This window comes from Nanorana parkeri, unplaced genomic scaffold (assembly GCF_000935625.1).
Source record: "Nanorana parkeri isolate BGI_ZX_2015 unplaced genomic scaffold, ASM93562v1 scaffold7, whole genome shotgun sequence".
Taxonomy (NCBI): Eukaryota; Metazoa; Chordata; class Amphibia; order Anura; family Dicroglossidae; genus Nanorana; species Nanorana parkeri.
The window spans coordinates 2,977,468-3,003,406 of NW_017306275.1; the positions used below are offsets into that span (position 1 = coordinate 2,977,468).

General features: G+C 42.6%; 1 protein-coding gene across 1 annotated transcript in view; it reads left to right on the forward strand.

The window, feature by feature from the left end:
- Positions 1-769: 769 nt before the first annotated feature.
- ARHGAP28 (Rho GTPase activating protein 28) overlaps positions 770-25,939 on the forward strand; it is a 118,101-nt gene continuing 92,931 nt past the window's right edge. Inside the window, exon 1 of the mRNA XM_018553969.1 lies at positions 770-966. Coding sequence (XP_018409471.1) covers positions 854-966 — 113 coding nt within the window. The 5' untranslated portion in view covers positions 770-853. The remainder of the gene's footprint in view (positions 967-25,939) is intronic.

Genomic DNA, 25,939 nt, shown 5'->3' on the forward strand with positions numbered 1-25,939 from the left:
AGACGAGGCCACGTGTGCAGGTAAGAGGAGCTAGGAAGGTAGGAAGGAAAGGAGGGAGGGATGCAGCCCTGACCAGCCCACCTGAGACCCCTTCAGAGCCCACCATAGAGAGTCCTGGATGGGCTGTGCAGCATCTATGGTGGGCTCTGCAGGGTCACTCTCAGGTGGGTCCTGTGTCCAGTGCGTCGCTAAGCCCTGCGTCCAGCGCGTCACTAAGCCCGTGTCCAGCGGGGGCCCCAAAATTTCTGACGGCTGCCTTGGCCACCCCTATGTGACCCAAGAGATGCTGCCACAGCCCCGCTCATTAAGGGGATGGCCCTGGGCTTACTATCACACACAAGGGCGGCTCCATAGAACACAGCAAGGGAAAGGAGCCACCCTAAAACAAGATGCTATGGGGATCAGCTGATTCTGCAGGAAATTACAACTTTAAAACATCAGCAGCAGCACCCATTGTAATGGACCATGTGAAATAGGTAAAAACATTTTGATGACACTTTTGCCATACAGAAGAAATGGATGAATACTGATAAATGAAGGGAATCCATGCTTCTGTCCTTCCTGGTGCCTTTCATTGTCCCCGTGTGCTAGGGTATGACTAGAAGTGCCCAGCAGTCCCAGTGAGTGCTATGGTGTGTGCGCTGTCGGTCGGGCTGTGTCCTCGGTGTGGGGGCGGTGATTGGGAAGTCTGGCAATCAGCTCAGTCCTGTCCTTCTCTCACCCCAGTCTCCGCTCTGCCCGGGACACACACAGGCAGCGGCAGCCGTGACAAAAAGGGCTGCAGAGGAGGAAAGCCATGCTCCCGGACTGCTGACAGTCGTGTGCTGTGCGGGGAAGGCATGCATCGTCCATCATGGAGATAAAAGATTCCGGCAGCGTAGTCCTGACAGGATACCATTCTTACACCCCATCCCGGACAATAGCGGAGGAGAGCCTCGTCACCGCCAGCCAGGCTGCGATAGTCAGGTAACTCCTTCCAGTCATGTTCCTCTATAACTTTCTATTGTCTCCTGTGTACGGCTTGTCCCGGGCATCTCGCTATATAAATAGTCCTATGATCACAGAATTTTTGTATACAAGCATGATGATCCCCTAAATCAGGTGTAGGCAATCCAGCTGTGGTCCTACTACATATCCCATCATGCCTTTGCCTCTGGAAGTTGGGTTAGAGGTTGCCAGAGTCTTGCAATGCAGCATGGGACTTGTAGTTCCACAACAGCTGGAGTGCCAAGGTTGCCTACCCCTGTATATAACACTTCTGATTCCCAATTGAGGGTTATGTAGCTTATAGATCAAAGTGATATTGAACCTTTGCTTTTTGTTTTGTTTAAGATGCATTAAGATACATTCTTCTTGTTAAAAGTTGTTTCTCTCCTCATGGTCCTACATCTGCTCCCCAAACCTCTGATCCCCAAACCTCTGATCCCCATGCCTATTTGTGTGTGTCTCCTTCAGCTGGCTGCAATCCATATACGAAATCACCACACTCCATATAGCGTACAGTATATCCTGTTCGAAGTGACAACACGGATGGCGCCGTGTCAGATACAGTCCATTACAGAAGTCACCAGCACTCGATGCACCAGCACTCGTCACTATATCGTCCAGAAGAAGGGACCCTGCGTGGCCCCGAAACGTTGGCTGTATGACGCATGTGACAATTTAATAAAAAGTGTTTTACTTCTTGCACACATCATCGAGTGCTGGTGGCTTCTATTATGGACTCCTTCAGCTGGCTGGCTGCTGAGGAGACACCCGTGCCTGCACGTTCATGTCCATGACCCGCGCCTAGCTGTGTGCGTAGACATACACACAGTGCACAGCAAGCCATACCCCTGCTCCCTCCATCGCTGCCCTATCAACAGTGTGACTGGCGGCAGAAAGTGCCTATCGCTTCACTTCCTTCAGTACCCTCCCCCACAACCAAAAAGTGTGGGGAACGGCGGATATCTTCCCTCACCTGGCGGAGGTGACAAGGGACGATAGGTGTTTGGGGCAGGATGCATGGAAGGTTATTGGGTGTTTTTTACCCTAATGCAGAGTATGCGTCATGGTAAAAACCGCCCAGCCTTTAGTACTACTACAACGCTCACCATAATCCAGTCAATCCAGAGATAGCCGCACTCCAAGGGTCTTATGATCACCAATCGCCATGAATAAGCCGGAGTGGTGAAGCGTGTTAGGGGTTGAGCACTCGTGAGCAGGAAGAAATATTATGTATTTGCTCTATAAATAAAGATTGTTATCTTCGGTGAAGACCCTTAGATTGCGGCTATTTCTGGATTGGGCTGCTATAGGCAATGGCACGCTTGTTTGCCTGCGCACAAGATGCAGTAGTAGTGGAAGACGGTTCCGGAATGTGAGCGGTGTTGGCTGTGGATTATTTGACCAAAATCTAGTGCTTTTAAATAGTGCGTGTTCACATATGAGCGCTCAGACGCCTGACGCTCACAAAGATACATGAGCTACTTTTGAGGGCCCATTGACAACACCAAGCTGTGCTAAACGGTCAGCTGCTGGTGTGCGCTGGCAGTCACATGCGCATCACACTGTTTACTTTTTTTGGTCAGAACTTTATTGAAATTTGACAAGTGAGGTCTATGGGTACAGCATGGTGACATGCGGATGTAACATTTGACACCACGCTGCACTGAAAAAAAGTACTGCATGGCGCCATTTTATTCAGCGTACACCATCACAATGCAGTGGTATGACCTGGACCCATTTCAAACAATGCAAATTGCATTGTCTATGTGTTGGGGCTGCGCCAAAAAAAAAATGGCTAGTGCTTCTCGTGAGAACGGGCCCTCAAGCAGAATGGGCATTTTTGGCCCAGTGGAGTTCAATGGAAGCATCTGAAAAATGCTCCTACAGGTGGTTTTGGAGAGTCTTTATTTGCGTGCTTTCCAGGCATATTCAGACTTGAGCGTTTTTGTTTTAGCCAATAGAAAGCCAGGTACCAGGAGGAGGAAACAGTTGTTTAGCCTTGAAAACCGCTCATTTTCAGGCTTTTTCCGGCGAAGTCTATGGAGCCAAATTGCCCCATTCTGCTTCCAAAGTAGCTCCTGTGGCTTTTTGAGCATCAGACATTGAGCTACAGGCTCTTGAGTGTTCATAAGTGGACAATGTAAAAGTATTGGATTCTGGTTGTTGTTTAGCGTTTCGGAGTTTTGAGCTTCAAGATATAAAACGTTCAGCTGTGTATGCAGCCGGCTGCTTTGTATCCCTTTACTTTGTCGCTCTCCTTCCAGCTGGAAGAGAAATGTAATGCTTTACTAATATATCCAATGTGTATGTGAATACTGAGACAGATCTAAAAATACATGCTGGCTTGGGTTATTAATATATGCTGATGTACACATTAATTATAAGCTCTTGTGCTGTTTTCAGATGCATGCCTCACCAGGCAACATATTAATGATAAGGTTGATTAATGATCAATGAAATCGATTTGAATGATGTTGGAGGTCAGAGGCAGATTATAATGAATCTGGCTGTACATGGAAAGAAGTCACTCAGCTCTCCCGTCCACACTCCAGGCTATTGGATTCTGTCAGCTGGCACCCAAAGCTGTCAGAATACCCAACTAGAGTCTGAATCTGATTGGCTCCAGTCAGTGTTTCGACCTACAGTTTTCCACCAGGCAACTTTGAATTTTCAGTTTAGGTTTGTTGAGTCAGGTGGTGTCAGCAGGGCCACCCACGGGTTGGATCGGGCGAAATCCGAGACATGTGCAGTCAGCTTAAGGGCAAAATTGACAGCCACCTGTGGCCCCAGACTCAAAAGGGGGCCCATTGGGAAGTTCTGCACTTCAGTGATCTTCATAGAATTCAAACTGAGCTTTGTAAGTTTGTAGACCTTTTCTCTGAGGTTTAGACTTTGTTTTTTCCCCCAAAAGTTTGGAATTTTTTTCTTAGCAATGGCAGCATTTAAATTTCTCTTTTTAAAGGTTTCCTTTAAGATCACCAAGGTCATCAAGTAATCATACACAATGAGGGGAATTTATCAAAACTGAAGTAGACAAAATCTGGAGCAGCCATGCATGGCAACCAATCAGCATCTCTCTTTCATTTTCAAACCATAACTGAACATACTGAAGAGAGATGTTGATTGGTGGCCACGAGCAACTGCTCCGGATTTTGTCTGCTTCAGTTTTGATAAATTCCCCCGACCATGTTTGCACATTACCTGTACCTAAAGGTATCACTTCCATATTATCTTCTACCATTATATGAGTGAGTGGTTCATATCCGATTCAATCCTGGGCTCAATAAACTATCAGCAACGCGACATTAACAGAGTGCGATAGTTTTACTAGTGTGCGTCCGATTACCTCAGAGTCTGTCTAGGTCCAAAAAAACTAATGAAAAACGTTTGCCTCCTTTTCCATTTTTACAGATCTAAATGCGATGATCGGAGGTAGAAGGATGTAAAGGGCCGCACGTCCGTTTACATCCGCCTGCCCGTAGGACTAATAAGTGTCATTGTTTTGATGATGGATGAAATAAAACCAAACAGTCTATGATGTCACAAAAGTGACATGCGTTCCGTTGTGATCCAATTCAGCCCGGGATCTGTTCACGGATCCCCTGCTAATCATAACAGACACTTCCTGTGTAAAAGGGCCCCTCAATGTTTGAAATCAAACCAGTGTGTTGGAAAGTACCTATCTTATAGTTCCGAGGCTCCTCGTGCAATACAGATATCAGGTCAACTAGGAAAGAAATTGTGCTTCTAGGGACTTTAAAGTGCCACTTAATAGAAATAGAGCTGGATCAGTCTGTTGAGGTTTCAGGAGCTTTCAGAACTAAAAGCATTTAAAATCACGGTGGGATGGCAGCGAGTAATATTTTCCAATACCATGCTGAGTCTGCTGACTTCTCCACTAATCCCATAGAGGAAAGCTGCCAACTATCACTTTTTAGCTTCATTTAGTTTATAATGGCAGCTAATTTAGAACAATTTTCTGCACTGCAGAAGCACAAAAATGTCAAATATCCCTATTTTTGTGCAGCTTTGGGGGATTTTAGACACATTGGGGGAAAACTGGAGCAGGCAGAATCTGGAGCAGTTGTCCATGGCAACCAATCAGCTTCTATATTTTATTTGCAAAGTTTAACTGAACAAATTGAAGATAGAAGCTGATTGGTTACTATAGACAACGGCTCCAGATTCTGTCTGCTAATGTGTGATAAATCCTCTCCATTGCTATGAATGTAATAGTTGTTTCAATTTCTTTATCGACCACAGAAGTTCCAGCCTTCTCTATGGATGACTTTCTTAAAGCTGAACCCTAGGCACAGAAAGCGTTTTACATAGCCACAAGGGATATAAATCTACTATGAGGGCGCCAATTGTAAATTGTAAGCTTTCATGAGCCGGGTCCTCTAATCCTTTTGTATGGTATTGCATTGTACTTGTGCTGTCTTCCTATATGTTGTAAAGCGCTGCACTATATAAATCCTGTATAATAATAATAATGTTAATAAAAATAATAATAATTATTTTTAAAAGCCCAATTATTAGCTTGTGACATCATCACAGTGCTGTACATAGCCTGTGCTTAGAGCAGAGCTGTGGGAGGAGTCCAGCAGGCCAAACCACTGTGTAAAACAACAGCAGGAGGGCGGAAGCAAGACCAGTCACCTTCCACAAGGAGAGAGAGCAGCAGTGACAGGTCTTTGCCTCTGTGTAGGATCTTTCTATAATAAAGGAATCACAGTCAATGACTGCATAGATGTGGAAGAAGTACACAAAACACACCAAGTAAAGATACACATACTTCCTCTATTTAGACAATGTTTGCTCATCCCAGAGTTCCGCTTTAAGCTTTTCCATCTAGTGCAAGTTCCGCTGACCTACTCAATCAGGTTAAACGAGAACTAAGGGCAAACCTTTTTTGGCGTTACATTTTTTTGGGTCACAGAAGGACATTCACTAATGTCCTCCTGTGACCCAAAACTCAGCAAATAGTGGGCTTCTGCGCTGCAGCCAGGAAAGATCCTGACAATATTGTCGGGATCCACCTTGCTTTCTGATTGACAGCTTGCTCTGCCTCTCTAGATCCAGCTGTGCTGCCCCCTACCCCTGTCTATCCCTCCAATGAGCTCTGTAGGAATGGAGAGGGGAGGGGGAATCCCTGCGGGGAGCGATGACTGACAGTCACCGCTGTCTGAAAGGAGAAGATTGTGAACTGAGCGATCGGTGGTTTGTGATCACTCAGTTCTGGATCAATAGAGCCAGCGTGTGACAGCAGCAGTGTCGCATGTTGGCTCTAACTATGGGGATGAGTGTATTTCACTCTCCCCATAGTTCTCCTTTAATTACTGAATTACACAAAATATACACTGCTCCTTCTGACTACTTGGTATAATAGTTTCTTCCTCTCCAAACCTGTACAATCAATCTGTATACTATACAAGGTTTGCAAGCCACTACGGTATAAGTATCTATCCTGCACTAAAACCAGAACTCATTCCAGACTAGAGTTTTCAACAGGAAATAAAGCAGTGATTATCAGAGACGCACAATACCCCCCACTTCTGCTTTCTGTCTGCAGGATGGGAGTCATTACTTTGTTGTTGTCTGAGTCACTTGTGTATGTTTCGTTGTTTGTGTGCATGCGGATCGAAGTGTGTTTGGCTTGGAAATGTTTGTGACTCAGAAAAGACACCCAGAAAGACTAGATGTTGGGACTTTCATGAATAACATATTTGGGGAGACTTTGACATTAGACAAAAAATAAACCCATTGAATAGTGACCACAGGACTGTCTCCAATTTCTAATCTTAACACATAGCAGCTGTCCCGAAGTAATGGCTGGAACTCGCCATATGTGCTGTTAAGAGTCCGCATCCATGCTCCACGGAGAGTTTATTAGCTCAGCATGTGGCCCCCTGGAATGCGAAACATACGTAGCAAATTACATTATATTTCATCAAACGTTTTTTAGAAATAGACCAAGCCACGTCTTTAGCTTTGATCCACTGGCCCTAGGCTGAGTGCTGGGGGAATCCTTTATTTATACTGGAGGTTGAAACCAAATACGAGTGGAGTAAATATAACAAGGGGAATTGGGGGTGGCAGAGTAGCTATGACTATTAAAAATAGTTTAGGATTGACACAGGGCAACAAAGGATGAGAGTGCTCTTATTTCAAAGAGTCAGCTCAAAGCTGAACTTTCTAAATACAAGAGACGTGTTTATTCTAGATTGAACCTTGGTATGTTTTGTATATTTCTTCCAGAGCTGTGCAGTAATCCAGTGTGAAACTTCTTGCAATACAGACCAAACACTGCTGCTCTCTCTTCATGTGCAGGGTGAGTGGTCTTGTCTCCGCCCCCTCCTTTAGTTTTCTGCAGGTAGCCTGTAGTGGGAGGGGCTGATGGGTCCTTCTCACAGCTTCATTCTCTGTACAGGCTAAAATGTAAAGCTATGTAAAGCACAGTGATGATGTCACTGCTACTTTTACTTTATATGTAAAGTGTTGCATAAATTGTTGGTGCAATATATATATATATATAAGAGGGCGGAAGCAAGACCAGTCACCTTCCACAAGGAGAGAGAGCAGCAGTGACAGGTCTTTGCCTCTGTGTAGGATCTTTCTATAATAAAGGAATCACAGTCAATGACTGCATAGATGTGGAAGAAGTACACAAAACACACCAAGTAAAGATACACATACTTCCTCTATTTAGACAATGTTTGCTCATCCCAGAGTTCCGCTTTAAGCTTTTCCATCTAGTGCAAGTTCCGCTGACCTACTCAATCAGGTTAAACGAGAACTAAGGGCAAACCTTTTTTGGCGTTACATTTTTTTGGGTCACAGAAGGACATTCACTAATGTCCTCCTGTGACCCAAAACTCAGCAAATAGTGGGCTTCTGCGCTGCAGCCAGGAAAGATCCTGACAATATTGTCGGGATCCACCTTGCTTTCTGATTGACAGCTTGCTCTGCCTCTCTAGATCCAGCTGTGCTGCCCCCTACCCCTGTCTATCCCTCCAATGAGCTCTGTAGGAATGGAGAGGGGAGGGGGAATCCCTGCGGGGAGCGATGACTGACAGTCACCGCTGTCTGAAAGGAGAAGATTGTGAACTGAGCGATCGGTGGTTTGTGATCACTCAGTTCTGGATCAATAGAGCCAGCGTGTGACAGCAGCAGTGTCGCATGTTGGCTCTAACTATGGGGATGAGTGTATTTCACTCTCCCCATAGTTCTCCTTTAATTACTGAATTACACAAAATATACACTGCTCCTTCTGACTACTTGGTATAATAGTTTCTTCCTCTCCAAACCTGTACAATCAATCTGTATACTATACAAGGTTTGCAAGCCACTACGGTATAAGTATCTATCCTGCACTAAAACCAGAACTCATTCCAGACTAGAGTTTTCAACAGGAAATAAAGCAGTGATTATCAGAGACGCACAATACCCCCCACTTCTGCTTTCTGTCTGCAGGATGGGAGTCATTACTTTGTTGTTGTCTGAGTCACTTGTGTATGTTTCGTTGTTTGTGTGCATGCGGATCGAAGTGTGTTTGGCTTGGAAATGTTTGTGACTCAGAAAAGACACCCAGAAAGACTAGATGTTGGGACTTTCATGAATAACATATTTGGGGAGACTTTGACATTAGACAAAAAATAAACCCATTGAATAGTGACCACAGGACTGTCTCCAATTTCTAATCTTAACACATAGCAGCTGTCCCGAAGTAATGGCTGGAACTCGCCATATGTGCTGTTAAGAGTCCGCATCCATGCTCCACGGAGAGTTTATTAGCTCAGCATGTGGCCCCCTGGAATGCGAAACATACGTAGCAAATTACATTATATTTCATCAAACGTTTTTTAGAAATAGACCAAGCCACGTCTTTAGCTTTGATCCACTGGCCCTAGGCTGAGTGCTGGGGGAATCCTTTATTTATACTGGAGGTTGAAACCAAATACGAGTGGAGTAAATATAACAAGGGGAATTGGGGGTGGCAGAGTAGCTATGACTATTAAAAATAGTTTAGGATTGACACAGGGCAACAAAGGATGAGAGTGCTCTTATTTCAAAGAGTCAGCTCAAAGCTGAACTTTCTAAATACAAGAGACGTGTTTATTCTAGATTGAACCTTGGTATGTTTTGTATATTTCTTCCAGAGCTGTGCAGTAATCCAGTGTGAAACTTCTTGCAATACAGACCAAACACTGCTGCTCTCTCTTCATGTGCAGGGTGAGTGGTCTTGTCTCCGCCCCCTCCTTTAGTTTTCTGCAGGTAGCCTGTAGTGGGAGGGGCTGATGGGTCCTTCTCACAGCTTCATTCTCTGTACAGGCTAAAATGTAAAGCTATGTAAAGCACAGTGATGATGTCACTGCTACTTTTACTTTATATGTAAAGTGTTGCATAAATTGTTGGTGCAATATATATATATATATCTCTCAAAGAGAGTTTTCATGCCCAGAGTTCAGTTTTAAGGGATCAGTGCAAAAAAAATTGTAATGGTGACACTGGAATCTTTAAAGCAGAAATTGGAAATACTGGTGCCACATGTCTGGGCATGAAGTTTAGCAATGTTGTGGGAATTCCAAGACTGGCAGAACAGAACTTGAAAACCTGTGGCAGGTAAAACACATACAGTATGGATTCAAACTGGGTGTTTAGAGTTCTACTTTCAGTAACCCGCTGCCAACCAGCAATAGTGGTACAGGTATAGTAGTGGCAGAGGTGACAACTGTGACCAAGCACACAGGTAACAGTGGTAAAAGTGCTGTTTTTTCTTATGCCTAAAAATCTTAAAGAATAAATATTTGGAGAGTAAAATGTACTCTTCCTAATACTTAGAGCCGGCGCGGGACACTGCAGCTGTCACACGCCAGCTGAAAATACAGAGAGTTGAGTGATCATGTAACCGCTAATTGCTCAGATCATGTTCTCCTCCCTTGTCTCTCCCTAACTGTCAGTTATCGCTCCGCGCAGGGATTCCCCCTCCCCTTTCTTTGTTCCTCCAGCACTCATTGGAGCAGCAGGCAGGGGAGGGGGTTGGCACAACTCGCTCTGGCTCTAGAGAGGCAGAGCCAGCTGTCAATCAGGCATCGGGGTGGATCCCAACAATATTGTCAGAATCTTTCCTGGCTGCAGCATGGCTCTGCGCTGTCAGTAAACATTGGCCAGTAGCCTGCTAGATGCTTTACATTACATTAGCAAATGTACTTCCGTGACCCAAAAGAGGACTAAAGCTTGTATCCTTGTATTGCACTCAGGGGAAACCAGTGCCCCAAACTAAGTCATCTATGTTCATAGGGCTGATTCCATAAGCATGAAAGCCTCTGAGATTTCATAGTAATCTAGGTGTCTCCATGGATAGACACTCGTTACAGTAGAAAAGCAATGGTTCTCATCTGGTGATTAGCCACATTTGTCGATGGCATGAAGGTATATACAGTATCTTTGGTGATTGGCACACAAGACACCCACTAAGCCCCTATGTACACCGGAGTGATTTGAGAAATGTGACAATGTTTGATACGAGATTTCACTTTTATTCTAAGGGGCCTATTTGTATCTGAGCCATGTCTTTGTTGCTCCAAAGAAGTATGGGAAGTTCTTTGGGACAGGAAAGTGTGCTTTTGGCCCCATAGACAATAATAGGAGCATGTTAAAAATGTGCAAACATGCAAGTAAGATACTTTTGTCATGCATTTGTGCACAGAAAAACCAGCTACTCCACCTAGTACCTTTCTTTCAAATTGCCTAAACAAATCTGCTTATGTATTAAAACGTGTATACAAACGCACATAAAAAAAGCCCCCAAAACTGATGAGGAGGCAAAAGCTCAAGTTTGAATCTTGCCTAAGCTAGGCCAGAGTGTGCGTGTCTCAGTGTAAACATTTACATTAAAAAAAATAAGAATACATTATTTAAAAAACACTTGAATAATTTATTTACGTTCAATATATATATTGAACAATGATATATTAGGCAGCACGCATTTACCTTTCACATCTGTTGCCGAACCAACGGATCTAACAATCTAAAGCCTGTGCTTTTGAGTCACAAGGAAATGACATACATTCTAAGGTCACTTTAACACAAAGAATTTAAAGGATAAGTTCTCTGACATAACATGGCTGATATTGCTGAGTGTTGATGCTTGTTGTTTCAATATGTTGAGTCTTTCACCCAAAACAAACGTGCGGATAAGAACTTCTTTCCTCTGACTTTCCTGACATGAATACTTGTACCAGGTCAGTGACTTGACAAAGTGCCGAAGCCAGAAGATTAGCATAACAGGCATGAACCAGCATTTTCAGAAGTAGGATAGCAATGACAGATCACATCTTTCTTTTAGGGAAATTTAGCTTTAAACCACCAGTATGTTTTGAAGTATGAGGGCTCATTCACAGACGCAAATACAGGCCTGTGACCATACAGTGTAAAAAAAACCCGCCTGAGAGCTGCAGCTGCTGCATGTTTGTGTCCATAGCATTGTATGGACAGAATGTGCTGTATACGGGTATATGTATGTAAACTACTGATGTTTACACATGGAAGCAAATGGGCGTACATTCCTTAAAGTGAAACTTCTGCATTCGGGAATTTAGGCTCCGTTCACACCGGTGCGTTTCGTTGTGCGTTTTTTCAGTGCTGTAACGCATGCAAATCAAAATCCCATGTATTCCTAAGAGGGCCATTCACGCAAACACGTTGAATCACGCTTAGCAATATGCCCGCTGTTTAAAATAGTCCATGAGCTTCTTTTGTGGTGATTATCAGTTCGTTTTGCTCTAAAGGCTTCAACGGAAACGTGCCGATCAGCACGTTTTGCACTTTCGTTTCAGCAGCTGAGACTGCTTTTCATTGGACAACTGAAAACGAGCTGAAAGTGAGTCTTGAAACGCTCTTAAGCTGCCCATACACCTTGCAATTTTCGTTCGGCGGCCCCATCCTGCCCTGATTATCGCAAGGTTCAATCAGCAGTAATTAAAAAATGCACCTGGACGAATTGCGGTAATCGACCGAACGTTTTTTCGCTTGAGCATGAGCAGTGTAAATCGTACGAATTATGACGTACGGAAACGCCACCAACCTTGTGAAAATCGTACGATCAACTGAAGTTTTCTAACCTGCTGGTTGGTCAAAAGTCGATCGATTGTACAGTATTTGCGGTTTTACACTGCCCATCCACCTTACGAATATCGGACAAAAACGCGATCGCATACGAAAATCGGACTATATTCGTAAGGTGTATGGGCAGCTTTACAGCCTGGTGTGAATGGGACCTTAAGCCCATATGAATGCGTGGGTAAGCGCTTATATTTGTGTATGCATACATATAGTGCCTCAGGGCATAAGTACTAATTACTAGCCAAACATGGGTGAAAAATATAGGAGGACCCTATTTTTTCTGCAGTAATAAATGCAAAAACATACTTGTGTTTCCCAATTTTTGGTGGAAATGATGACTAGAGTTCTTTGAGTACACCAGCGAAGTTCTGTTCCTTGCAATGCAGCATATCTTTTTTTGCCAGCGTGCGCCCAGTGCACTAAGCACTTAGGACATTGAAAGTCTATCAGAGAATAAAACGCCTAGACTTAGATTTCCACAGCATCGCGGAAGATAATTGTTCACTCTCCGAAGCAGCTTTTAGAACATCACTCTGACCTCTGTCAAAACAGCAATTCATCTGTTCTCAGTTCAAGCATTTATGTATCAGCTTTGTCAGCTATGTGTAAAGAATGAATCATTATTCTTTTATAAGTCCTTGTAAATGTAAAATGTACAGTGGACATATTAAAGTAAAACAAGGTATGATGTTATAGTTATCTGTTTCAATCTTTTGTCATTTCTCTTTGTACTTCCTAGTATTTTAGTATGGGGCTTTTTGGTGCCTTTTGTCTTACCTCACCAAAACGTATAATCCTCTGATTGTGGTTGCAATGCTTTTCAAGGCTCAAATGGAAAGAAAAAAAATCAATGCACTTTTTTTCTTTTTGCAATATTGGTGCATTTAGCAATCTTTTGCAAAAAGTGGATTATGCCTTTAATTGAACAGTCATGTTACTGCAACGGAGGTCAAAGACCTGGCTATGCTGTTTAGTAGGGCTGTATAGATCACAAAACTGGCCGTTCAGAAATATTCATCCTTTGGCAGGTAAAGCTGTTCACATGACTTATTTTCAAGTTTGTATTTAGCTGCTTGCTTGGAGCTTAAAAAAAGTACAAGTTACGATGACCAGTATGAAGATAAAACTTCTAGTCATTGCTATTTTGCTATACAGGCAGTGCCCGAGTTACAAACATCCAACTTACATACGACTCCTACTTACAAATGGAGGCTATTACTGTACAGCAGGGGTAGTTGTAATGCTACCGCGCTCGTGCCGACGAGGAGTGCCTGCCTTTTTGGGTCTGGTTCGTAGTACTGTACGTTCATTACAGGAAGTTGACTCTTGTTGCACGTGCCGACGAGGAGTGCCCGTCTTTTTGGGTCTGGTTCGTAGTACTGTACGTTCATTACAGGAAGTTTACTCTTGTTGCACGTGCAGACGAGGGGTGCCCGCCTTTTCTTCCTGGTCACTGTGAGGTTTTTACTACTGTATGTATCCTCATTAGAAAGATTTATTCTCACTTCCTGTCCTTGAGACAACAGGAAGTGAGAGGAAATCTACCCCTAGGAAGGGAAATTTACTCCTGTAAGAGTTATCATGGGAAAAAGGTGTCTCCACTGAAGCTTTATCACCAATCCTTGTTTCCCCAACAACCCAAAATTGTCACAGAAAGTGAGGAGAAATCTTCTGAACAGTGGCACACACAGCAAAACAAACTTTCCGGGGGGTTAACCCTTCCCTATGCTTTCCAAAACAACAAAAACATGTTTTTGGCTGGAGTAACACTTAAAAGATTTACCTGCTCCACCTTATATACAAATTCAACTTAAGAACAAACCTACAGACCCTATCTTAACCCGGGGACTGCCTGTAATATCTTACTGATCAGTCAGAAATTTAAGAACTTCTCCTTTTGAGATTCTATGTGTATAGGCAATCCTCTAAATCAGGGGTGGCAAACTCAAATTCATCGGGGGCCGCATCAGCAGTATGGTTACCCTCAAAGGGCCGGTTGTATAGTACTTGTACGGCTCTCACGGAGGACAGCGAACGTCCCGGATCGCCTCTGTAGTCCGGCCGGTCACAATCAGGCAGCGGCGCTGACCTCTAAACAGGCAGATTAGACGGCTGCTTGCAGGGGCCTCCCGGGGTCCTAGCGAGGAGGAAGCAGCCGTCTAACCTACCTGTTTATTGGCTGCCGCTGCCTAATTGTGACTGGATGTCTCTGCCTTTGCCTCACTCTTGCCTCATCTCCCCCTGTTTCCGCCCCCTGTCTCATGCCGCTCCGTCCCCGTCTCTTCATTGCAGCCTCGATCTCACTCTGTCTCCGCCCCCTGTCTCATGCAGCTCCGTCCCCGTCTCTTCATCGCAGCCTCGATCTCACTCTGTCTCCGCCCCCTGTCTCATGCAGCTCAGTCCCCCGTCTCCTCCCGTCCTCTCATCTCCGCCCCCATCTCCCTCTGTCTCCACCCCCTGCCACTCCGTCCCCTTTCTCCTCTTGCTCGCTCGCCCGCCTGCCGACATTAGACAGCTCGGCTGCCTTAATGTTGTGGTGCCTGAACCTTGGCAAAATGAGGTGGCTGCTGTGCGGGCCACATTACAAGGTCCAGCGGGCCGGATTCTTTGTGTTTGCCACCCCTGCTCTAAATAGTGGACATTCATCTGTCATTTTCAGTAAAAGCTGATTCATGACGGAGGCACTCAGTGAATGGATACAATGCTGCTGCACATTTATTAACCACTTGAGGCTAAAGGTCATTAGCAGCTGTAGCTGAATGCAAATGATACTTTGTGTGAGACATGTGTCAAGTGTCATACACTGTGACACTGGTACCGATGGAGTCAGGAAGTTAGGCAGAGCTTTGTGAACAACGTTTTTATAGTTATCAGCTATAAATGTATCTCAATGTCAAAGCATTTGTCTGCAAACCTATTAGTCACAATTTTCTGAAAATCTGAACACAAATAGTACAGAGCTGACCCTTCGACTTAAATGAATATTCATAGCTACATGTATTTTTTCAATGAGCAGCATTTGTCTCAAGAGTTTGGATTTTTTGGGCCATTTTGAGCATAATATGCCCTCAATGATATAAGGGGAGAAGTATATGTACTTTCTTTTAATGCACTTTCATAGAATTAGAAGCAGTTTGTGTGACAGACAGGTATAGAGTATTCGATCTGTAATTGCATAGAAAACTGGCTTAAAGACCGTATTCAGAGAGTGGTGATCAATGATTCATACTCTGAATGGTCTGAGGTTGTTAGTGGTGTCCCCAAGGTTCAGTGTTGGGCCCCTTATTGTTCTATTTATAAATTACATAGAGTTGGGGATTAAAAGTACTGTTTCTGTGTTTTCAGATGACACCAAGTTATGTAGTGGAATACAGTCCTTACAGGATGTCTCCAACCTACAAGCAGATCTGAATGCACTGTGTGATTGGGCATCTATTTGGCAAATGAGGTTTAATGTTGATTAATGTAAAGTTATGCACTTGGGGACTAACAACATGCATGGGTCATACACTTTAGGGGGAGTATGTTTGGGGAGTCAATGATGGAGAAAGATCTGGGTGTTCTGGTAGATCATAGACTGAATAATAGCATGCAATGTCAAGCTGCAGTTTCTAAAGCAAGCAAAGACTAGACTCCAGAGATAGAGACATAATCCTGCCCCTGTACAAAGCATTAGTAAGACCTCATCTGGAATATGCAGTTCAGTTTTGGGCACCAGTTCACAAAAAGGATGTTGTGGAACTGGAGAAAGTGCAGCGAAGGGAGACTAAACTCATAAGAGGCATGGAAGAGCTCAGCTATGAGGAAAGATTAGCTGACCTGAATTTGTTCTCTCTGGAGAAGAGGTGATTAAGGGGGGACATGATCACCATGTATAAATACATAAATGGTCCATATAGTGAGCCTGGTGCCAAATTATTCACGTTAAGGTCACTGCAAAGGACAAGGGCGCACTCTTTGCGTCTGGAAGAAAAGAGGTTTAACCTTTGCATGTGGAAAGGATTCTTCACAGTTAGAGCTGTGAAAATGTGGAATATACTCCCCCAGGAGTTAGTTGTAGCTAGCTCAGTTAATTGTTTAAAAAAAAAATCTGCATGTATTCCTAAATGCACAGAATATTACTGGATATTGAGTTCTTATAGGTATATTAAGCATCAGAGATTATTGATCTAGGGAATATCCGATTGCCTTATAGGATCAGGAAGGATTTTTTTGCCCTGTTGGAGCAAATTGAACCATGCTTTATTGGTGGGATTTTTGCCTTCCTCTGGATCAACAGGGGGTAATTGTGGGCATAGCGTTCTGTTTAGACTTTTTTTTTTTTTCATTTCTCTATAGGTTGAACTTGATGGACATGTGTCTTTTTTCAACATGACTAACTATGCAACTATTTAACCATTTATGACAGACATTCTTTCAGTTCCCTGCGAAATCTCAAATTGTGATCTAAAAACACCTGTTGGAACTTAATTCAGTTTAGGGCTGATATGTCTGACATAAGTTTAAATTTAGACATTCTGTATGTATGAACAAATCTTCAAAATAGTGACATACAGTATATATAACTGTGTCCATGAATCCTTCCTATTTAAAGAAAGTTATTTTCATACCGCAGCAGATGGAATATATTGTGTATGAAAACAATCACCTTGTTGTTCTAATGAGGTTTGGTGCTGCAAGAAATATATGTACTAAAGCAATTGTCATAGAAGAGGCCTTGATGAATCACAAAGCTGATGACAGAAAATAATCCAGAGAAGCTTTTACTTCCCAAAGATCAATACACATCTTCACAGAACAAGTCTACGGGTTTGAAGAGAACACTTTTATGTCTTGACATCGGCAATTTGCTTCGCAATAATTATTATAATACACTTCAAGTGTCAAAAGATTTCATTGATCTATATTAGTCCATTTATCTTTTCTCATAGTATATTACCTTTTTACACTATTACTTTGGCAGTTATTGCAATTTATTAAATGGGTAGTATATGTGTTTTGTATGTTCATGGTATATAAGGCATGCTGGTTTAAAAAATATACCCCAGCCAAGGAATTGGTAATCTTTTGTAGTAGCTAGATGCCCAGTTTTTAAGTATATATGAGCATTTATATTTATAGTCAGTGGTAATTGTATTATGATAAGTACAACTCAGTAAGTAAACCTTGTTGTACTTATCAGGTGATAAAAAATGTATAAGTAGTTGCCTCCAGTGAAGAACACGTGTCAATGTATCCAGTAAATACAGAGATAAAGGAAGCAAAATCATATCCAGATCTTGACTTTTCCTGTTTTATGGCCAAATCTGGGCAAATTTAATAGAAAAAATAAATTTGTCCCCCTGTAGCAATGAAAAAAAATAAAAAAAAACCCATGACAGGCTGCAATACTCACCTTCATTCTAGACCTTTCACTAACAGCATTTCTATTCCATCACAAGATAAACTCAGGAGTTAAAGCTTAAAAATGCATTTTAGTACTTTAACAATTAACAAAAATGTATCTTATTTGTGTATCACTGCGCTGTAGATCCCCAAATCATCTCTAAATTGGTGCTGACACTGTCCTTCCTTCTGGAGGGTGGCTACTTTTGTTCCCCATGGTCCCTGTGTGTGTTGTAAAGTAGCCACCACTCCAAGCTCCCTCCTGTGATTGACTACAATCTCACATTTAGTTTTACTAAAGTATTAAGATTGTAGTTCATCACAGGAGCAAGCTGGGAGCAGTGGCTACTTTACACCACACACAGGGATCATGGAGAACAAAAGTATCCACCTCTCCAGAAGAAAGGACAGTGTTAGTGTACAGTATACGTAATGTGTGTTGTAGTGTGTCTTGAAGGGGAATCATTATATTTATAGACATTTATAGAGCACGGAGCTTGTGTTTAAATGAATCAAGCAAGACACCTAACCTGAAGTACCAAAACTGCATGTGGGGGATGACAGGAAGAGGGAACTGTCTGCCTGTAGAGGTCACAGCAGGGCAGTCGCAACTTTCCGGTTGCTCTGTACTGGAAAATTCTGCTGAAAAATGTTGATGATGTAGGTTCGGCTCCAAGCCAAACACAGTGGCTCAGTCATTTTACTGTTTTAATGATTAACATGTAAATGATAATTACCTTATTAAAAGTATAAACATTCTGAACCTTGGGATGAATACAGGAAATGTAGCTCATAATTTCATCCAAGCATTGCGCAGCTGCATCAGGCCAATTGACCCCCTTTTGTCTATAATCCGGTGATCATGACACATATTGTATATTCTTGTGATTCAGGAACATTGCTCTTGCTATTCTTCACAAATAGAAGCCTGATGTAAAATACAGCATGTTAGTGTTGTAGAGTTTCCAACCAGATTCAAACCTGAATGTGATTAGTGATGCAAGAAGCAGTAAAGCTGGGTATACACTAGTAGATTTTCATAGGAAAATCTCATCATAACATTTGGTAATGCCATCAGCGACTTGAGGAAAATCATTAAACATTTTGTTTGAGCTTAACATTTGATTTTGGAATGAATGGAACTTCCTGAAAGAAAACCACACTCACTGTTAGAATATCATACGTTCAATCGTTTCAAACCAAATTCTAACCGTGTATACCCAGCTCAAGAGATGAGGTTGCAGATGCCAGGCTTTAGGTCTCCTGCAGAGCTCATTATGTGTGCTAATTGTGTGGGGGAATACACAGATATCAGATTAATGTAGATTGAGGGAACCTTGTTTACTGAATAACATCAGTAGCTTACCTACCACTTTCAGTTGTTGCTTAAAATGTACATGTAATTATGCAGGTAAGCTCATACAAACAGAAGGAAAGCCAACCAAACACCGGATTCTGCTGGAATAGTTTATTGAAGCTTGTACCACATCACTGGTGCCCCTCCCCCCCCCAAGGTCCTCCCCTTACTGACGCATTTCACCCAATCACAGGCTTAGTCGTGGAGATATTTTCTTCTGTTTGTATGGCCTCATATTGGAGTGAGGACGTACTCCCAATGGCAAGTGCCCGGCTCATTCCTTCCCTGAGCCGTGGAGGGCACCGTTCCTTCTTTCGTGTTTTGTCTATGCAAGCAAGCTAATAGACATTTTAAAACTGAAGCTGGCCATACTCTAGTAGAGCATAACAAAAAAAAAAGACTAGATTCCTCCCTCAATGCTAAACAGTTATACATGTGTATACATGATATGTGCTATCCATGCTTTATGCGTTGTTTGCACTTTGTTATCTGTGCTGTGTTTGATGTGGGCACAGCACATGTGCTGTGTGTATACCCTATGCTGTGGTGAAGGCTGAGTGTACTCTGTGTAAAGTATACCCTGCATTGTGAATAGGCCCACTACTACTTTCTCAAAGTGTCAATAACTCCAGCATTAGTGGACTCCAGTGGGGACACAGTTAGTGACATTATTTGACTGTTGCAGATGTTGAAGATGACTGCTATATACAGTAAGTTGTAGGGATGGCCCGATACCGGTACTAGCATCGGCATCGGGACTGATACAGGGCATTTTGACAAGTACTTGTACTTGTCAAAATGCCCCGATACAAAGCGCCGAAGCTTGCGCTATTTTTTTTCCCACTTACCTTCCGGCTGCTATTCGGGAGAGCAGCAGCGAGTCAACGCTGGTCCGGTGGGAGGAGCTCCAAGTGGGGCCCTAATTTAGCTGGCAGGCGATCGGGCAGTCGCCGGCCAGCTAAATTAGGACCCCCACCTAATTTAGCTGGCCGGCTGTAATGGTGGAGGGTGCAAGGGGCGGGATCGCTGACTCCTTTGTGTGTTTACATGCTGCATACATATGTAGCATGTAAACACACCAATGAGGCAACAGGGATTGGAGTGAAACTGTGAGTGAGGGAAGCTGGGACAGGGCTGGCTGTAAATCTATTGCTATAGTGTACTGGACGTGTGTAATGTATATGCAGTACATATATACAGCACACTCCTCCACTACACTACAGCAATAGAGTTACAATTCTCCCATGCTAACATGAATAGGTTAAATCATGATCCATAGTACATAACATGTAGTTATCATTTAAAGTCACCTGTCCCTTTAAGAAAAAGTATCTGTAATTGGTATCGGCAAGTACATGAGGGGAAGTACTTGTACTTGTACTTGATCCTGAAAAAGTGGTATCGGGACATCCCTAGTAAGTTGCCTTGTGTACAAGTACCATAAAAGTATTCAGGAATACCATTTTCTTCAGAGGAAGTGTGTATTTTAGAAGGTTTACAGATCTAAAGTAATGTTTGCAGCAAATCTGTACACTGGACTTTAATGTTTAGAAGCACAAGGACACAATCTCTGTGTCACACTTGATAATTCTAGGTTCAGTTTCCTGTTATTAAGTCAGGAATTCAACTCACCAATTACAAGCTGTTCATTTTGACCTTTAAGAAAACAGTCCTTTGAGCTTAATAAATAGCTTGAGGACTTGGTGTCCTTTGTGTTAAAAGTATGTTGCAATGGCAAATATTTATTTATTTTCATCGTTATGTAGAAATCATGTTTATGAGCTGTCTTTCTTAACGTTGAGATGTAAAGTTCAAATTGTCACTGCTTGTTCACACCATCTCCAGGCCAGATCCGGATGCATTTCTGCCAAGGCGTGTATGCGCCTTTTTGATTCATTGTGGTGCCTTTTTTCTCGGTTAGTTTTGCTTGGGTGTTAAGCACATTCCAGTGTGTTCCAGTGTGTTTGCAATGTGTTTTTGATGTGTTCAAGAGCAAAAAGTGCATTTAAAAAAAAAAAAACTCTTGAACTAAATGCAATGGTTTGAACTAGTCTCATTTTTACCATTAGAATTAATGTGTATGCATTTTTGGTCCAGATATTTGGTTCTGGTCTGGAGATGGTATGAACAAGCCATGACGTACAACTTAACTATGCTCTCTCTAGGCTGCTCCCAAAACAGTTTATTATTATGATTAAGGTTGTTCTCGTTAAATGATAAGTTCACCTTTTGTAAAAATTAAAGAAATGCATAATTATTAATATATTATAAAATATGCATTTATTTTATATTTTTATTCAAGCCTGGAAAGCATTGCAATTGTGATCACTTAATCACAGCTGCAAAGCTCAGGCGTCTGCACATTCTCTTCCAGGCAGAGCTCGTACGGAGGTACAGAGTTTCAGTTAGGAGAGATGGTCCAGCCATCCTCACTCTAGTTAGATGTGGGAATATGGGCAGCTCTACCTAGAGCGAGGACGGCTGGACGCCGTTTGAGGTGATTTAATGCAGTTTTAAGTCCAGCTGTCCTTCCCCCATCTCTCCTAACTGAAATGCCGTACCTCCATACGAGCTCTGCCAGTTTGAAAATGTCAAGAAGCCTGAGCTTTGCAGCTGTGATCGAGTGATCACAATAACAATGCTTTCCAGGCTTGAATGCATAAATTAAAGAAATGCATATTTTGTATATATTATTAATTATGCATTTCTTTAATGTTTGCAAAAGGTGAACTTATCCTTAAAGGTTGTTGTCATTATTATTATTTCTGTTAATAGGAGTAGTAGCAATATTGACATTGTTACTCTTATCTTTAAAGACATCAGCAATTTAAAAGCAATAACACTTTAAAATATATATACAGGGCTTGAAAAATCCACTCGTCCGCTCGTCTGTGACGAGAGGACGGTGGAGCCCGACGAGCAGCTTCCCAGCCGGCCGATCGCTTGTATTACCTGCAGCTGTCACTGCCGTTGCCGGTCCCGAGGTCCACTGCGCCCGATGCGGCCGGGACCGGCACGGCTATGTGACAGGAGATCAAAGGGAGTTCAATATACGAACTCCCTTTGATCTCCTCTCAGTCCCCGAATGCATGGGTAACACAAGATCACATGCATTTTAGACACAGGGTTGATTCACTAAGGCCAGGTTCGCACCATTTTCTGGAACAGATCTGGAATGCAGTGAATTGCATTTTGCCGCGTTTTTACTGCGATTTTATAGCTATTGTACCATATTTTTTTAGTTTAAAATGGGCTTTCAGGTGTGTTCCAGTGTGTTTGCATGCATTTGTATGCATTTTTGATGCATTTTCATTTGTTCCAGTGCTTTCCAGACCAGACAAAATGAGACCAGCAGTATTTTTTTGTCCGGTCCGGAACGGACTGCACTGGTGTGAACAGAGCCCCGAAATACCATAGGGATACATTGGGATACTTTTTTAGTTTTGGAACAAACTGTCCTGGTCTGGACATGATCCGGAACATGGTGGGAACAAGTCCTAAAAGCAGGTTCACACCATTTGCTGGACCAGATCTGGTCCGGAAAATGGTGTAAACATGCCTGCAGTTCCAGTGCATTTCAGACCAGACAAAATGAGATATGCAGTATTTTTCTGGTCTGATCTGGAACGGACTGCGCTGGTGTGAACAGAGGACAGAAATAGCACAGGGATACATTAGGATGCATTTTGGGTCCGGAAGCAATCTGGTCTGGAGATGATCTGGATGTGGTGTGAATGGGCCCTTAAAAGGTGTAAACACTGTTCGAGTAGCAATGTAAATGTTCACTTTGAATACCCAATGATGTGCTGGAGAAATACAATTAGTTGCCCACTGGAGCGTGAGCATTTTCAAGTGACTTTGTAGTCTTTTTTGTGTGCAATTTTCAAGCTTGAGCATTTTGTTTTAGCCAACAAAAGCTAGTTACAAGGAGAAGGAGAGGTTTGTTAGGTACACAATTTTGTAAAAATTGTGCCTTATGCATGTTTTTAGGGTGCTCCTATTAAAGTGTAATGCGTGATTCTGCCTGAGAAGAAACATATGTAAATTTTTGAACTTCCAGCTACAAGCACAAGTGAAGTGCAACATTAAAAATAATGGGATTGTTCAAGTTGAGCTTTGTCATGCTTCAGGAAACATTCACCAAAACAATCAGGTATGAAAGAGGGCTTATTCAGTAATGCAGGTTAGCATTAAATGGAAATTCCACGTAAATGGAAAAAATAATAATTGCACACTTCTTCCGGATCACTGGTGCAATGGCTCATGCCCAATCTTCCTCTCACCAAGTCAGTGCTAAGGTAGCAGTGGATCACAGGAGTGATATAGAACTATAAAAAGCTTAAATCTGTACAAGTCAATCCCTACTCTGACTAACTATTTACAGGGGAACTATGTGGTGAGTAAAAATCACTCAGCCTCATAGTTAGAGCTGACGTGGGACAATGAAACTGTCACAGGTCGGCTCAATAGATTGGGAAGTGAGCGAACACATACCGTCACTCGCTCACTTCTCGATCCTGTCCCTGCAGAGAAAGGTGACTGTCACTCACGGCTCCGTGCAAGGATTGCCCACTTCCCTGTCCGATCCTCCAGGCGCTGACTTGCGGAACGTACTGGGGAGGGGGCGGGTACAGCTGGCTCTGCCTCTAGATAGGCAGAGCTAGCTGTCAATCCGGCAGCTGGGTGGATCAGTATCGTCTCAGTATCGCTAGTTTGTGACCTCCCTTTACCCTTAGGAAACCTATGGGGAAAAGCCCTAACCCCATATTTCTCCTTTAAGATGTTTCTGCTTGGAGTTCAGCTTTAATAGAAGGTTAAACATGATTCTGGTTCACTTCATAAGTTGTTTGAGTGAAAATTATTGTTGACATATTTTAATGACATATTCTTTGCATACTGCTTCGGAAGTATGGAAAGCTAATTATCAAAGAGAAATAAGCAATTTTGATAACTGAGGTTACAGATATAAGTGCTTTCAAGGTTGGTAAAAAGGAATTTGATCTAAGGAATGCCCCACTGACCTGCTGTACTTTATCCTAAAGGAGACTTTGTCCTTTTCTCTATGGCTTGTGCTTCAGTAAAATAGCAAATAAGAAATGTAGAAAAATCTATATATAACATACATATGATATACCGTATATTCAGTGCCAGATCTTATACAGGTATCAAACAGCTCCTTCCTCCTGTTAATATTGAGGCTATACTGTATGCACACATGCTGATTGTTGCATTCAGTTGCTGCTGGAAATATATAACATCAAATTGAACTTAAGGAAGCTCCATTTTTATATGTGTTGCTCTGCTTGACAATCAGCATGTATTATTATATTGTGAATATGCAGCCAGTTGCCAGAAAAATAGAAATTGGCCCCTTTCCAATTCTACATGTGAAACTACCTACCTAGGCATAAACATTTTTTACTGATTTTGCATCTTAACATGTTACCAAAAAAGACCATAAAGTGACCTAAAATATTTAGAGAAGACTATGATTGCTGGTACTAGGTGCGAGGGTCGATCATTGCCAAAAACCCAAAATTAAGATTTTTTTTTAGGTGGAAATCTCAAAGGACAATAACATGTTACAAAAAACAGACACCTTATAAGAGTGTCTACCTTTTAAAGAAACCCTGTGGCCGGCTTAAGGAAAAGTACAGAAAAATCAAGTATTTTAGATGCATACTTCCATAAATTATTTTTGCAATGTGCCTTTGAACTTGTTGGAAAATGTGATTTCTTCCGCAAAGTATCCCTCTCTTCTTCTGGGAGTGTCTATTTACTGTCTGTGCAGGCCCAGCTCCTCTGCCCCCTCCCTTCACCTCCATACATAATTATGTAGCAGCCGGGGCAGGGCAATACAATAGTTTGTCACTTGAGTGACATCTCTGAGTCTGTTGGGGCTACTGACTAGGGCTGCAACAACTAATCGGCATAATCGATTATAATCGATTATTGAAAAAGTTGTCAACTTTTTCAATAATCGATTAATCGGCTTCCGATCAGTTGGCCCTGTTCACAGCTCCACACGCTGTGCGCCGCACCTCCTCCCCACCTCATGCTCGCCGCTGCCAGACCCGCCCTCCCGCATCCACACGCCGCACCTCCTCCCCGCCTCACACTCACCGCCCACCCACATCCACGATCGGCACAGGGAATCGGGGAGATGTAGTAAGGAGAAGCAGGTGTGGGGTGATGACAGCCGCCGATAGACAGGTCCGATCTCAGAAGCAAGTTGCTGGAAGACTGCTCAGGTAAGCCTGCACTTTCCCACACATGGTGCTCTATAATGTATTGCTGGGATTTGTATTCCTCTATAGCTGATGGTACATTGTGCTGTATATTATACATAGGAATACAAATCCCAGCAATACATTATACACTGTATATATAATGTATTGCTGGGATTTGTTGTACTCTGGTGGTACAAAAACCCAGCAATAGTACATTATACAGCACAATGCAGAATACCACCAGCTATAGAGGAATACAACAAATCACAGCAATAGTACATAATAGCTGGCGGCGGCATTCTGCATTGCTCTGTTTAATGTACTATTGCTGGGTTTTGTAGTCTTCTATAGCTGGTGGTATTCAGCATTGCACCACTGTATAATGTATTATTGCTGGGATTTGTTGTACTCTTCTATCGCTGGTGATATTCTGCATTATGGAATAGCTGGCGGAATACCACCACCTATAGAAGAGTACAACAAATCCCAGCAATAATACATTATACAGTGGTATTCTGCATTGTGCTGTATAATGTACTATTGCTGGGTTTTGTAGTCCTCTATAGCCGGTGCCATTCTGCATTCATTGCTGTATCATTTTACACTTTCCATTTCACTATATTGCACACCACACTATCTTTTTTACTTCCACCGCTCCAAGCTTGCTCGTGGGATGGACTACAACCTCAATACAAACTAGTCGTCCCATCACTGGAGCCTTTTTTAAAACTTTTATTTTATTGTTTATCCGATTAACCGATTAATCGAACCTAATAATCGGCTAACTAATCGATTTTGAAAATAATCGTTAGCTGCAGCTCTACTACTGACGTCACATACAAGATGGTGGCACCCA